Source organism: Oryzias melastigma, linkage group LG6 (genome assembly GCF_002922805.2).
Source record: "Oryzias melastigma strain HK-1 linkage group LG6, ASM292280v2, whole genome shotgun sequence".
NCBI classification, from domain to species: Eukaryota; Metazoa; Chordata; class Actinopteri; order Beloniformes; family Adrianichthyidae; genus Oryzias; species Oryzias melastigma.
Window position 1 is genome coordinate 5,019,012 of NC_050517.1, and position 14,393 is coordinate 5,033,404.

At 36.7% G+C, this 14,393-nt stretch overlaps 1 protein-coding gene and 1 long non-coding RNA gene across 2 annotated transcripts; one reads left to right on the forward strand and one right to left on the reverse strand.

Annotated features, from left to right (window-relative positions):
- Window positions 1-244: 244 nt before the first annotated feature.
- On the forward strand, window positions 245-13,264 carry LOC112139186 (CD44 antigen). The gene is made up of 6 exons (XM_024261902.2): window positions 245-517; window positions 6,871-7,036; window positions 10,262-10,401; window positions 10,508-10,867; window positions 11,349-11,412; window positions 11,585-13,264. The coding sequence occupies exons 1-6, from the start codon at window positions 430-432 to the stop codon at window positions 11,784-11,786; spliced, it is 1,020 nt and encodes a 339-aa protein (XP_024117670.1). The 5' UTR covers window positions 245-429; the 3' UTR covers window positions 11,787-13,264.
- Window positions 10,304-11,391, reverse strand: LOC118598823. Its single transcript, XR_004947994.1, has 3 exons — window positions 11,260-11,391; window positions 10,601-10,890; window positions 10,304-10,427 (listed from the first exon to the last, which is right to left on the reverse strand). It is a non-coding gene; the product is annotated as an uncharacterized LOC118598823 (long non-coding RNA).
- Window positions 13,265-14,393: the final 1,129 nt, after the last annotated feature.

The following is a 14,393-nucleotide window of genomic DNA, read 5'->3' on the forward strand; positions in this document are numbered from 1 at the left end:
AAAAAAAAAAAAAAAACTAAAAGGAAGTCCGTTTTCCTTTGGACCCAGCAGAGAAAACACAGCTCTGGAGAAGATGCTGGCAAAGCATAAAAACTGCTGAACATCCAATTTACCAAAAAGTCAACAAGGAGTGTAGATCTGTTTTGAACAAGAAAGTACCAAATTCTATCCAGGAACTTGTATGTGTTTATTGTATGTGTATTGTACTGTTTTTGCATGTATATTGATTTATTATCCAAAACAATTGCTAATAAGACTTGTTATCAAGCTCCCTCTGCTGTGGGTGTGTGTCCAGCCCCACAGCAGGCCATCAGGCAGATTTGACCTTTGTTTTCCTGTTTCCTCCACCTCACTCTGGTCCTCAGACATTCTGTTCATTCTGCATATTCAGCTCTCTCTACCTTAACTGGTCTTTGTTTTTCATTCTAAATGATGGCGAGACTTTGCATTTTTTGCTCAACTTTTCTTTTGTCTCTAGCAGGATTTTCGGAGCCATCTGAATCCAGTCTTGATAAAGGTGAGAATTTTCTTTTTTGATGTATTTTTGGTGAAGTTCTATATTTGTTTTGCTTAATGTAATGTCTTAAAGTTGAACTTAGTGTGGTGGCATGTGCTCTCTGTATTTGCCCCGTCACCTGAGGGAGCGGTAAGCAGTGAACATTTATGTGCTTTAGCCCCCCAAAACCGACCCCTTAAAGCCAAGTGTCAAGCAGGGACAGGAATGAGACTATAAAGCTTTCTATCTGTATTTTTAAATTCTCAATTTAGAAACAAAGCAGTTTTTAATGTCATTTATTGGTCATTAATACTAAAAAAGTTGTAGAAAGCATTCTCAATTTAAAAAACTTAAGACATTAGCTAAAATAGTTTAATTTATGGGGAAAAAACTGATTTTTCAAAGATTTACTTGAATTGACGATTTCTCTGTTTATTTAAATCTGAGATTGAACAGACTTGGTGGTACTACTTCAGGTAATAAAAAAGGTTGGTGGTAAAAGGAACATGCCCTCCACACAATTAGCAGCGCACATTACTGTTTTTTGTTGTATTTCAAATCATTAAAATACGTATATTTAATTTTTGAGTTACTGGATGAGTTGGCCAGTAGATTAAAAAAAATCTACAGGCCAAATATGACACTATTTTTACACAGAAATACCTTAATTGTTTTACTTTTTGAACTTTTCATTTTTATAAAATAAAATTTAATGGCACAATAGTAATTTATAAATGGTATGAACACATCTTTATTGCCATGTAACTGTAAACTCAATCCAAACATGCCAAGAACACAAGGACAGATTTACTAGAGAATTCTCCCTCCAGGTGATCACATTTTATATTAAAAAAAAAAAAAAAAAAAAAAAAAACTGCCTGAAAACAGTCTAATGTTTGGATTATTGTTATTACGTATCATTGGCATTAAAGCTCTAGCGCTCTCACAAGGGAAGGGGGTGGGGGCTGGGGGGGTTCAGCACGACATCTGACAGGCTTTTTGGTTTAACACCAACACTGTGATATTATAAAGATGCTGCTGAAACACAGTTGATTCAATTCTGTTATTATATTGAGAGACAAAGTGCTTTTTATTGATGTCCTAATTAATCTTAATTATCTTCCACGTCCTAAAGTCTGCTCCATGAAAATGCTCAAAGACCATCATTTTCATTTTGTGAACAGGAATAGTAAACAAGGCGAGGGGGTGCCCTCTACATCCACAACAGTCTTAGCCAGAATGTTTTTGAGACGATTTCTGGCTGCATAGATGGTGTCATGGAATACATTTCAACAGAGATTAACATGGAGAAACAGAGTAACGTTATTGTCAGCTGCGTGTATCGAGCCCCGGCATCAACCATAGAAACGTTCACAAACACTATCGAAAACATGTTCGCTAACATTTCCAAAAAGGTCATATTTCTATGTGGGGATTTTAATATAGATCTGTTAAATCCAAACAAACACGCTGTAACAGATGATTTCATCCATAAAATGTACAGTCTAAGCTTATACCCATTGATCAATAAACCAACTAGAATAACAACAAATAGTGCAACCTTGATAGATAACATGTTCACAAACTGCCTAGAAAACAGAATAAGAAGTGGATTACTGATGACTGATATCAGTGACCACCTTCCGGTATTTGAATGAATGAATGCGTTTGTAGAGAAACAGCAGGTGGTTTATAAAAGAAAACTAACCGAGGATTCAATAAATGCATTTAAATCAGAACTACAAGCACAAACTTGGAAAACCCTGTACGAATGCAATGATGTCAATGCAGACTATTTTACCTCAGTATATGACAAAAACTGCCCAATTACTAAATCCTGTAGTAAGAAGCAATATAACAAAAATCAGTGGATGACAAAGGGACTGATTAATGCATGCAAAAAAAAGAACGGTTCATACAAGCAATTTTTAAAAGACAGAATTGTTGAAGCGGAACAGGGATATAAAAAATATAAAAACAAACTAACCAGTATTATGAGAACATGCAAAAAGGCTATTATACAAAAAATTAGAAAAAAACAAATCAAATACTAAAGGAATCTGGGAAGTATTGAACAGTGTTATTAGAAAACAAATTATCCAGACTCTTTAGTCAGTAGAAAAGAAATATGCAACAATATTCAGAAATGACAAAGGAATTTAACGAACATTTTGTAAAAAATAGGACCAAAGTTAGCTGACAAAAAGGAAAGAGCTGAACACCACATAGAGAGAAATCCAAACTACATCCATTTGAGACCTGTAGAAGCAAAAGAAATTCTAGAAATCATCAAACAATTCAAAAACAAAACATCCACAGACTGTAATGAAATTAATATGACAGTAGTAAAAAAGGTAATTTACGCCATTGTTGACCCGCTAACCTACATCTGCAATTATGAAAATAGCTAAAGTAATTTAGTAATTTTAAAGCTATTCCTGGCAGGAGCAAACTCGCTCACAACATCCTCTTCCCCCATCACAGAATCATAAGTTGATAAATATAGTGGTTTATTAATTTAGACTAAAAGAGTCAGTACCTCATCACCCATAAGCTTAAGTGAACATCACTGGTCTGTAGTGAGGGGATTTAAAGGGACCATACCATGAAAAACCAACTTTTTGAGCTTTTAAGTGTATTTTAATGTTCATTCCTCACATAAAGAACTCCAAAGCGGTATTTTGATTCACTCATGCATTTCTGATTACCATTAATCCTCTACAAACTGCGCTCTTAGCAGCAGCCCCTCCCATACCCACGAAAACGAGCCTCATGATCTGATGTCACAGAGTGAGACCGCCCCTTTTAGGAAGAGTCTGCTCTGATAGCTCCGCCCCCAGTCTAACACCAACACCCAATTTCTCCACAGAGCTAATGATGATCAGCAAAACACTTTCATTTCAAATGCAGAATATCGTATATCTTCTTCCAGTTGTGTCCTGTCTTCAATAAATTCCAGCTCAAACAGTTTGTTACTTTAGATGCGGGGCTCCTTTAAGACCCCCCCATTGGGCACAGTCTTGAGTGTATTTTTGTTGTGAAGAAGTGTAGCGATGGCCGGGCCTACTAAGGGTAGATATATGTATGTGCATCCATCTTTGAAAAAAAATTGATATTTATTTTTGAAGGAAAAATCAAATACACACTGCTGGCTCTAGAATGAAATCAAATGGGCAGCAGCCACACACAGCAGCAGGTGGAGCCTCAGGAATTTAGTTGTTTTACTTCCAGATAGGACAAAAACTGAAGAAAATAACTGGTAGTATTTCATAAATGTGTTTTTTAGTGTTCCAAAGGTAATATATGATCATATATATGGATATAGTTCACTCTGAAAGGCTTAAGAAAATCATGGTATGACCCCTTAAATATCCAGACTACCCTGGTTCCCTGCTGTCTCCATCTTACCACATTTCAAATGTGGTAAACTGTGTTTTTGTTATAGATAAACTATTTTGGATTTTTGAAGTGGAGATGCATCAACTCAGTGGGAATTTAGCTAAAATGCTTGTAAAATACAGTTCTTAAAAGCACACATGATCTGTGTAATTAATATTACATTGTTTTTGAAATGACTTGAAATGACTTGAAACATTAATAGTAGGACTTGTGACTCTACTTGGGACTTGTTGGTCTTGACTTGTGACTCGACTTGGGACTTGAGTGCTTTTGACTCGGGACTTGACTCGGACTTGAGGACAAAGACTTGGGACTTGACTCGGACTTGCAAAATGATGACTTGGTCCCACCTCTGAAAAACTGGTCCATGTTTTCTTTATCATCGTTCCACTAGGGGCAGTAGAAGGGCTTATGCTGCTCATTTCAAAATGGCTGCTTTGTCATTAACACTTTTGGGAGGATATGTTAAGCTAATTTTAAAAACTTTATTGTGTGAATAACTCATATTGTGTTTTTTAAAAAGACTATTTGCTATATTGATATAACAACATTTGTTGATAATTAAGTCTTTTATTATCATGGTTCAGCCGGATCCGGCCCTCCGGATAATTCTATCCGGAGGGCCGGATCATTTTATTTTATTGTTATTAATGACCCGATGTTATCTTGTGCTCATTTCTAACTTGTATAATTTTGACAACATATATTTTTATGAAGAATAAAATATTGAAAGTTATTTAAGGTTTAAGTTGATTTATTTTGGAATAATATTCCTGCCTTTTTATTATTCATAATTATGTTAAAAAGTTACAGTTTTAAAGTTTTAAAAATTGGCATTCTGGTAGATTTATGGACTATTTAGGCATTTACTAAGATTTTTAAGCTACTTTGGAGTTTAGCTAATATTTCAGCTACATACTAGCTGTTTTGACTAATTTAAGTTTTTTTGTTTTGTTTAGTTTTTTTAGGCTAATTTGATATTTATTTAATATTTTAGCTGGCTATCAGCTTCAGCATTTTCAGCTATTAGTTTCAGTGATTTCAACTATCAGCTCGAGTGTTTTCAGCTATCAGCTCTAGCATCTTCAACAGCCAAATTCAGCTTACAGCATTCACACTAGCATTATCACAAGTAATGCTATATATCTAGTTCATAATTATGTTACGGTTTTAAAGTTTTCCTTTTAGAGTGTTGAATAAATGTTTATCCTGTTCGACCCGTGACCTAAGATGGGTTTTGCATTTTGGCCCCTTGTGTGATTGAGTTGACACCCCTGCTTATACCTGTTTGGATCATTTAAAGACTGGAATGCAGCAGAAGAGAAAAAGAGAAAATAATTCAAGATGGAGGAAGACAACACAAGGAGGAATTTAACTATCTGGACTTTAGATTTTGTTTCTTTGAAACACTTTTTTGCTTCATCATGTGGGCAAAAACAATGGTGAGAGATGAACTTTCCCTCTGAACTCATGCTTAATTTAATCTATCATGACGACCTGCATAGATTTGCTTTCCTTTCCTGTTGCAGTCAAGGCTGATGCGGGCTCTGTGGCTGTTACCATGACAAAGTGTCGCACCAAGCATCAAATAGTGCCTTTTTGTAAAAACACACTTTTAACCTGAAGATAACATGATTAAGATACTAAAAAAATGACGGTAATGAATACATATTTATTTTGTCAGTGACCATGGTATAAGCAGGAAAATGCCATTCAAAGTGTGCGTTTTCAGAAATAACAGATTTCTGACATGATGTGAAGGACGATTCAGGCTATTAATGTATGATAATGCAAACTTTGTCCAGCATTATCCCTCATATATTACAGATACATCATGTTAAAAAAAACGTTGATCAAATTTGAGACAGTGGGTAAACAGTGATGCTTTTGTTTGTTTTGGATCTTAACCCCAAAACACTTTTGCTATAAAAAGTTACACCATCACTTTTGCCACTTTATTATTTATTTAATTATTACCCAATATAATATACCCAATGAAAAGTATTTGTCATGAAAAATAGATCAAAATATAAAAACACATGATATTAGTGTAGTTTTCTTTTATTTCCTCTGTGGTTTATGTAACAAAATGGAAAATAAAAACGTAGGAAGAGCCTAAAAACATGCTTAAAAATTACTGAAAAATTAGGAATTTGAAAACAAAAATACAAAATCAAAATAATAAAGATACTGGAGACTTTGGTCCACCCATTTATGGGACATGTGAGACTTTACCCAGGGACCCATCACACTCAAAAAATGCAAAAATACTTTGGCTTGTGTAATAATCACCAGGTGCTCTAGGGTGAAACCAAGTAGGCAGTAAGTGAGTATGTTTTATTTATATAGCACTTTTCACAGACATCACAGATGTCACAAAATGCTTCACAAGCTAAAAGACAAAATAAATAAATAAAAATACAAAACTGCGTTGTGAGCAAAAACCTACCAAATCACCCAACATATAATTAATAATCTCTGTGTCTCATTAACAAAAATATTTTTCTGTGGATTTCCATGAAGGGTTTAAAAAAACATCTTAACCCCCCACCCATACCCACACTACCACCAATAATAATAATAATGATAATAATAATAATTTTCTCTCATTTCTCTGATGTAGTTAGCTTTACAGAGTTAACTGTCTTTACTCTTTCTGTCCCCAAATGCTGCTATGGAAGCCTTAATGAAGTATTTGAACTGGAGAGGTTATACTAACAGTTGTTTAAAGTAAATGCTGAAATATCAAATATGAAAGTATATTTTCTCTCTGAAGATTTTTTCATACAAGTTTAGACTGTACAATATTGTTCTACAAAGTGTTGAGTTTTTCAACTCAAATGTCAAAACTAATTATGTTTGATTCCAGACAGTTTTACCTTGACATTTTATTGTGTACAGTAAACATTTCTGACTCTCAGACGTGCTCATGTTTCTGTTGCTGCATTCTTTTAAAAAACTCAATGTGGTTGCAGTCATTCCTCAGAGTTACACGTCCAGTGGGGTCTTCCTGCTAATCGAGGGAGGAGAATACACCTTGAACTTCACTGCTGCTAGAGATGCCTGTTTATCCCTGAACGTAACCATGGCAACCAAAGCTCAGATGGAACGGGCAATCCAGCATGGACTGGAGACATGCAAGTAAGCTGGTTAATTCAGTTCTTCTGAGGGTAAAGCATATTTTTTCTTAGGTTTCAGATAGTCATTTTCAATGATATTACTGCAGCATGCAGACCTTGGAAGCAGCATACAGCACCGGCCTGCTGACCTTTTGGTCAGTCAACTTTTACTTGAAGTGCATCATCTCAAGATAACAGAGTCTCCCAACAGGGAGGCAATAAAGCTAAAACTACTATTTCACACTCTGGTTTAAAAATCATTCAACTCTTGGTAACTCCGGCCAAACTCTTGCTATTATGCATTTCAAACTCTGGTCAATTTCTATCCATCATCTTCAAAGGATGACTCTCTCTTCTGCAACCAAACCGACAACCCCTGTTGAGCCTACAGGACTTTACAACAACTCCAAGATCTTTTGTGAGAAGCATGAGAACATTCCTAACCTTTTATCGCGTTTTAAAAGACAGAACTTTTGGTGATTGGATCGAACACGTGAAACATCTTCACAGCTCCAGAAGAAAGGTACTGTTATCACATGTGTTTGATCAAACTTTTATTCCTAACAGAAGAAAGGTTCTTCACTCCTTTGAGGTTAAAACCCATGAAACAACCATGTTTAACCATCAGACCTTGGAAAATAGATTTCTGTGTTATGTAGATTAGGAAGAGTTTCATTTAGTCACATTTAGGATTCATACACATGTATAGGTTTGTCCAAACTTTGTTTGATAGAAACCCTTTGGTTTTAATCCAGTAAAAGGGAAAAACAAACCCAGTAATAAAGTTACACCCCGGATATTTGTATACCCAGAGTTCATTGGGACATGTAAACTGCCTCAACTCCCCGTGGATTGGGTGAAACATGTCTGGCCTCCAGGGTTCAAAACCTGGTACGCAAGCCAAGGAGCTCAGAAAGAAAAAAGGAGAAACAGACGAGATTAGAAAGAATCTCAGAGAGGATTTCCAAGACTTCCATTTCCTCAAGATTTTCAGTTGACATTTTCCTCAGAACTTCCACTCTCGCCAGAGATTTTCATTTCATTTGTAGTTTTTGAGAAGAAACCAAATTCTCTTTATCTCTTAGTTCTTCAAGTCTTAAGATTAAGCTTTTTGTGCAACTTTATTCTTTTTGTTCCATTTTGTCACCAGCTAATTTCATAGACAATTTTTGATGCTTTCACGCCAGACCAGTTGATACGTTTCATCGTCAGGCCAGCTTTGCAGCTTATTAGTTTTGTTTACTACCCAGAATAAAGAAATCAGTCTACCACCCCAGAAGCTTTGAGACTGAACTGAACTGAACCAGCAGGTTTCCTGTGAGAAACCTCCATCTCTTCCACACATGGATGAACATTTTGCCTCACAGCCGTCCTGAAGCATCCAGCCGGTAACGGGATCTTCTACTGTTGCTCGATGGATCGAACAGAACCAGATCTCTAGAGCGTTTGGTGAGAAGTCCAATTCCACTCAGTCAACTGCTGGTGGTCAGAGTAAAGATTCACTTTTATTTTTGCAACGTAAAATCTTTCTGCTTGTTTAACCTCATCTTTTTCAATAAATATTCAAAAGGACGTCGTCGTTCAGATGGCATTTCTTTTTCCTGGTAAAGTCAATTCAAAAGGTACAAACGACCTATGGTTGAGAGGATGATACATTGATTATTACTTTATTGATTGGAGGTAACATCTGATCATTAATGAGTAATATTTTCCTTCATTGTGAAGGTGGTTCCCTGAGGATGATTTTATTAAATTTCAGTTTAATAAAATTCCTATTTTTCAACCAACTTTAGGAAAGTACATTATATGCATCCCTTTCACGCTACAATACCTTCATTTAATATTAGCACACAATAGAGTAGAAGGTTCTGGTTGGACCTCAAGATGAGCTCCGGGCAAAAACAGAATACAGGCTTTGGAACTACCCCATACGTACCGGCGATCTGGTCAGTACTCCTAATGTGTGTGAAATGCAAGTACTTTCACTCAAAGCATTTTCCAGCACTTACTGGTTAGATTATGTCCTGAAAAACTTTATTTTAACTTGCACAAAAATAAAAAAAATTAAAAAGAGAAGCTATGGATCGGGACTGAACAATCCTTACTGTGCACGTGCAAAGTTGGACCGCATAGCGAATACCGCACATGTGAGAACCTTTCTTCTGCTTAACCCCCTTATTAAACCAATTAGCACGAATATGTTAAATATTACCAGCTGCTTTGGTTGCAAAAGCAACAGCAGTAGCACGGGGGGATCTCCTCGGAGCTAAAACTGCCCAGTTCACCGCTTTTCAAGTTACCAGCAACTGTAATTCAGTCGGGGGAAGCTCTCTATTGTTGAGTAAAGCATAAAGCATACATTTGGGTGAACTGAGTTATTCGTTGTTTAAAGGCTCGGGCAATAAAAGAAGAAAAACTGTAAGTTAAGTAAATGCTACAGGGAGCCGATCTACATCAAACTGCTGAACTGTTGCTATGTTAGCGAGAAGAGGAAGAGACGTAAGATTTGTGCACCATCAGGTTTACAAATAAGGCAGCAACAGCCTGCAAGAACAGCAGTCAGTTTAGATCACGTGTCAGAGTCGAGGCCCGGGGGCCGGATCCGGCCCTCCAGGTAATTCTATCTGACCCTCCAGATCATTTTATTTTATTATTATTAATGGTCTGATGTTATCTTGCACTTATTTCTAACTTGTATAATTTTGACAAATATATTGTTATGGAGAATTTATTCTGGAATAATATTCCTGCCTTTTTATTATTCATTATGTTAAAAAGTTACTATTTTAAAGTTTTAAAAATGGTCATTCTGTTAGCTTTTTGGATCATTTTGGCATTTACTGAGATTTTTTATTCTATTTTGGAGATTATCTTATGTTTGAGCTACATGCTAGCTGTTTTGGCTAATTTAAGCTTTTATTCAGTTTTTTAGGATATTTTGGAGTTTAGCTGTTTTTTTCAGCTACATGTTTTGGCTAACCTAAGGTTTTTCTGGAGGACATCTTCCATCAGTAGAAATAGTGATTCACAGGGATAAAAAGATATTAGATTGAAACGAGCAAATGTGCGATCATTTATGTACAAAAATCCATCAGTTTATGGTTGATGCAAAAGTAATGCTCTTTAAAAGGGCAACAACTACTCATTCTGTTGAAAAGGTTGTTCTCATCACTACTTGATGGGGTAGCACAATGTCAAAACTTCAACTACAACACAATTTTAATTATTTTAATAATTTATTTTACAGGTATGGTTGGATTGCTGAGATGATTGCAGTCGTTCCTCGACTTAAATCTGACAAATTCTGTGGAAAGGGAAACACCGGCGTGGTGTCGTGGAATGCACCATCGCATAGAAAGTTTGCTGTCTTCTGCTTCAACTCTTCAGGTATTCTCATCAGCATGTTGAGATGTCTAAAGTTCAAACAGAAAACACATTTTATCATGCTTTTAAACATCAAACAGTTGAATTGCAAAATTCTCTTTTTCTTTAGTTCTTGAAAACCTGGAGCAACATGTAAGCACATCAACAGTGAACTCAAAGTCCGTCACATCTTCCAGTCGACTGAGAACTCCGTCCACATCACCTGCTGCCCGTACACTGAGATCAACACCTCCACCTCCAACTCCGACTGCAGGATCCCACAGGCAGGCATCCTCTGCTTCAACTTCTTCTGCTTTGGTTCAAACAACCTCTGGGACGTCTTCCTCTCCTCCTCCTCCTCTCCTCATCATGTCAACTTCCAGTGAAGACAGTTTTACCTTCCTCACATCTGCACAGACTTCTGGTCCCTCACTTTCTTCTGCGTCAGAGCAGCCAAAGTCTAACATCTTAATCAAATATTTTCCAGCAGGTAAAGTTCTTCTTGAGTTCTTTCTGTAAAAACACAGATGTGAGAGGAAGTGAGCAGATGTTAAAAAAATAAATGGTATGAATTTTCATTTTCTTTTTTTTTTTTTTTACAGAACTGCATAAATTGTAATATTTCAATAAATACATCAGTTTTTACATCAGAATTGGTTCTATGACAGAGTAACCATATTTTCTAGCCACAAGGGGGCAGGAAAACTCCAGAAAAAACTTCCTCTGAAGTAAAGAATAAAAAAAATCCTTTTGGATGGAGGCCATTTTCCTAAAAATCATGTTCAGTTATATTTTTATTTTATTAAAGATTTTTTGGGGGGTCAAAACTCTTGCTTTTTACAAACTATTGAATGAGGACAGGAAATAAATAAATGTGTTGACCTGCTTGGTCTCCATAGAAGATGTAATCTGATTACTGACTGCACAGCTTCAGCTCCTTTTGATGTTGTCTCTCCAAACTGTTCCTGCAGTCATCATCGCTCTAGTGGGGGTTTTCCTCCTAATGGCAGCAGGAGCTGTGCAGATCCACAAATGGTAAGTCTTCACATTTTGAAGACCAAAACTTTGAAAGTCTTAGTTTTTCGTTTAAGGAAGGAGAATCTCTGCGTGTCTTATCTTACATTTGTAAGATAAGACAATCAGGCTGGTTGCAGCTCGTCCTCTGTGTCAGATTCTTGAATTTGTGCCTGAATGTTTGTGTGTAAAGGAGAAGGTCTGGCTGGTATCAACAGCAGAAGGACGATGAAGAGACGGAAATGTGGAAGAGCCCCAACAGTGAGATGGACCTGCAGAGCGAACACGGAGCAGAGCTGGAGCTGGGCGAGGAAGAGCTGCAGCTGCACAGAAAGTTCTCCAGTCAAATGACACTCTGTGTTAATCCACAAAGACCAGCAAGCCTCTCAGAGTAACAAACAGTTTCTGCTGTTATCAAGTTAGTCCAACTGTTTCCTGGTTTGCTCTGTGCACAACCAGCACCACCTTCATGTCGCGTCTTAAGCTGGCATTTGCTGCGTGATGTGAAAAATTAGTTAGAAACTGAAAAAAAAGGTTCACGAATAAAATTTACATTGTTTGAACTGCATTGTCGCTAAAAGTCTTCAACTCGCCTCCATCGTTAACATTTCTCTAAGATGTTTACTTGTGAAAAATCTGCTGCTCATCAAGAAGTGTGTTTCTCAAGAGGCCATGGAAATTCTACTCTGAGGTTTGAAGTGCATTCTACTGTTCATTCCTGTCTAGACCCATAAGTAAATCATGCAGTAAACCCTAGGCATATAACGCACGAGCTAACGCTACAACTTCCACGCACATTGAGCTTTGCGTACAGACGGTCTTGTATTACTTCGTTAACAGTAAAAGTGTGTGGATGCATGAGAACAACATCGTTCAGAGGTTGTTTGTTTACAAGTATGAAGCTGGCATTTGCTGCATGATGTGATAAATTAGTTAGAAACCAAGTGAAATGGGTGGGACCAACATGAATCGAAAGGCGGAGCCTCAGAGGTGGAGTCGTTTTACTTCTGGGTATTAAAACGGTCCACAAAAATAACTCATATTTCATAAATAATTTGCTTTTTATTGATTAAAGGTAATATATGGTCATATATATGGATATAGTTTGCTCTGAAAGAATTAAGAAAATTATGGTATGGACTCCTTGAATAGATTTTTTTTGTTGTTGTTGCCCCTCCACTGGTGTTCCACACGGCTCTGCTCTAAACCCCCTCGTCTTCTCAACATAAACCCCATCTCTGACCTGCATCATTGACTCAGGGTTTTTCTTGGTATTTTCCAGGCTATTGGGCAGCTTTTCCTCTCTTTCAACGACATGAGATGACAATGTAAAAAACTTCTGCTTGTCTACAAACATCTCTGCTTGGATGAGAGGAAAAACATCATCAGCCTAACCTCTCAAAGACACAAATCCTGGTTGAACAGCAACAACATCCTCATCCCCCTGAGACCTGTAGTGATAGCCTCGAGTATTTCAGTAAGAACTTTTACCATCGTTATGTACTGTCATCTCAACCTCTCCTTCACTTTATTGGCATTTGTCCTCATCACTTTTGGAATTAAACTGCCATTTTACCTCATCACCAACCAGTCACAGCTGACGGTCACCCAGACTGATTTTGTTCGCCTGGAGGTTTCAGCATGAGTGACTTTTCCTCTCCACTGCATTGTCTCCTCTGGCTCATTACACGGAAAATAACAAAAACCTTTTCATGTTAATCTCTTGGTCACTTTTACGAACTATTAATAAAATACAACTACGACTAATTACAGGTGTTTCGTGTTTCTTGGCTTTTGTGTAGCTCCTTAAGACAACCTCAGTTCTGGCTGGTGTTTTGGAAGTAAATAATGCTAAATTACAATGACGGTAAAAGCAAATTTTATTTTAGGGGAGAAATCGTCAATCTGAACCTTCTTCCTGATGGTAATGGTATAAGAAATGCATTGCTCAGGTGGAAATGATGTTCAACTATACCCGAGGTTTGCAACCTGTGGCTCCAGATCCACATGTGGTTCTTTTATCTCTCCATAGAGGCTCCTTTATCAAACATAAAATAAGTCATGGAGACTGCTGACCCAGACATGTCAACCGTCAGAGTCAGCAGCTCCCCCTAAACAAAACTACCTAAAGAAAACAAATAAACAAAGCCTGAAAACTAAGAAGGTCCAACCCCAAACTAAAATAACAAAATCCAGCAGAGTAAGACTGCTGAGGACAAAGAGGGGAAAAAGAACATAAATAAATAAATAAATAAATGAAAAACAAAATAGCATTTTAATGTAAGGATCACTGAATTAGCATTTATTAAATTTAGATTAGTTAAATGTTTGATGTCTGAGGTTCTCACAGAGGTTCACATAGATGATAAACTATGAAGGTTTTTGCAAACATGTTGACCTGTTTGCTCAACTCTACCTCCAGAATGCACACATGCAAAACTTTGGTAAAATGTTGGATTTTTTACGAGTTAAAAGCAGGTATTATCTCGTGCTGCACAACATTGGTTACTAGCTGCACTCAGACGATCCTGTTTGGCAAAGACAATCTTTATTTTGAAAGGAAAAAAAAAAGAAATCACATTTTGAGAGATGCTAGGTTTTTTCAATAGTTTTGCTTTTTTTCATGACAAAAATAGACATAATTCATATTTATTATTAAAAAAGGTCATGAATGCAAATCCAAATTTCCTAAAGGCTAAAGTAAGACTATACTGTTTTGATCAGTAGTAAAAGAGTCCAAATGGCTCTTTTAGTTTGCCGACCCCTGATCTATACCCTGAGCCTTTTAACATTTGTTAAATAATTTATTTTCCTCCCAGATAAAATGAATAAAATAAGTGATAAAGACAAGACAGGTATTTACTATGTAACTTTTAAAGTGAATATTAATGAGAATTTTTGTGAAGATGAGCAATTTATGTATAACGAAAAGGGAAAAAAAGAGAGATTTTCCCCACTGTTCGCCTCCAGAGGGCGCTCGTGAGTATTCTCTTATATCCGCG

Bases quoted from the DNA above. Each gene is read 5' to 3' on its own strand.
- LOC112139186 (XM_024261902.2), top strand. From the start codon at position 430: ATGATGGCGAGACTTTGCATTTTTTGCTCAACTTTTCTTTTGTCTCTA. The intron at 10,868-11,348 runs GTAAAGTTCTTC...CTGTTCCTGCAG, and splicing joins AATCAAATATTTTCCAGCAG to TCATCATCGCTCTAGTGGGG. The intron at 11,413-11,584 runs GTAAGTCTTCAC...TTGTGTGTAAAG, and splicing joins GCTGTGCAGATCCACAAATG to GAGAAGGTCTGGCTGGTATC.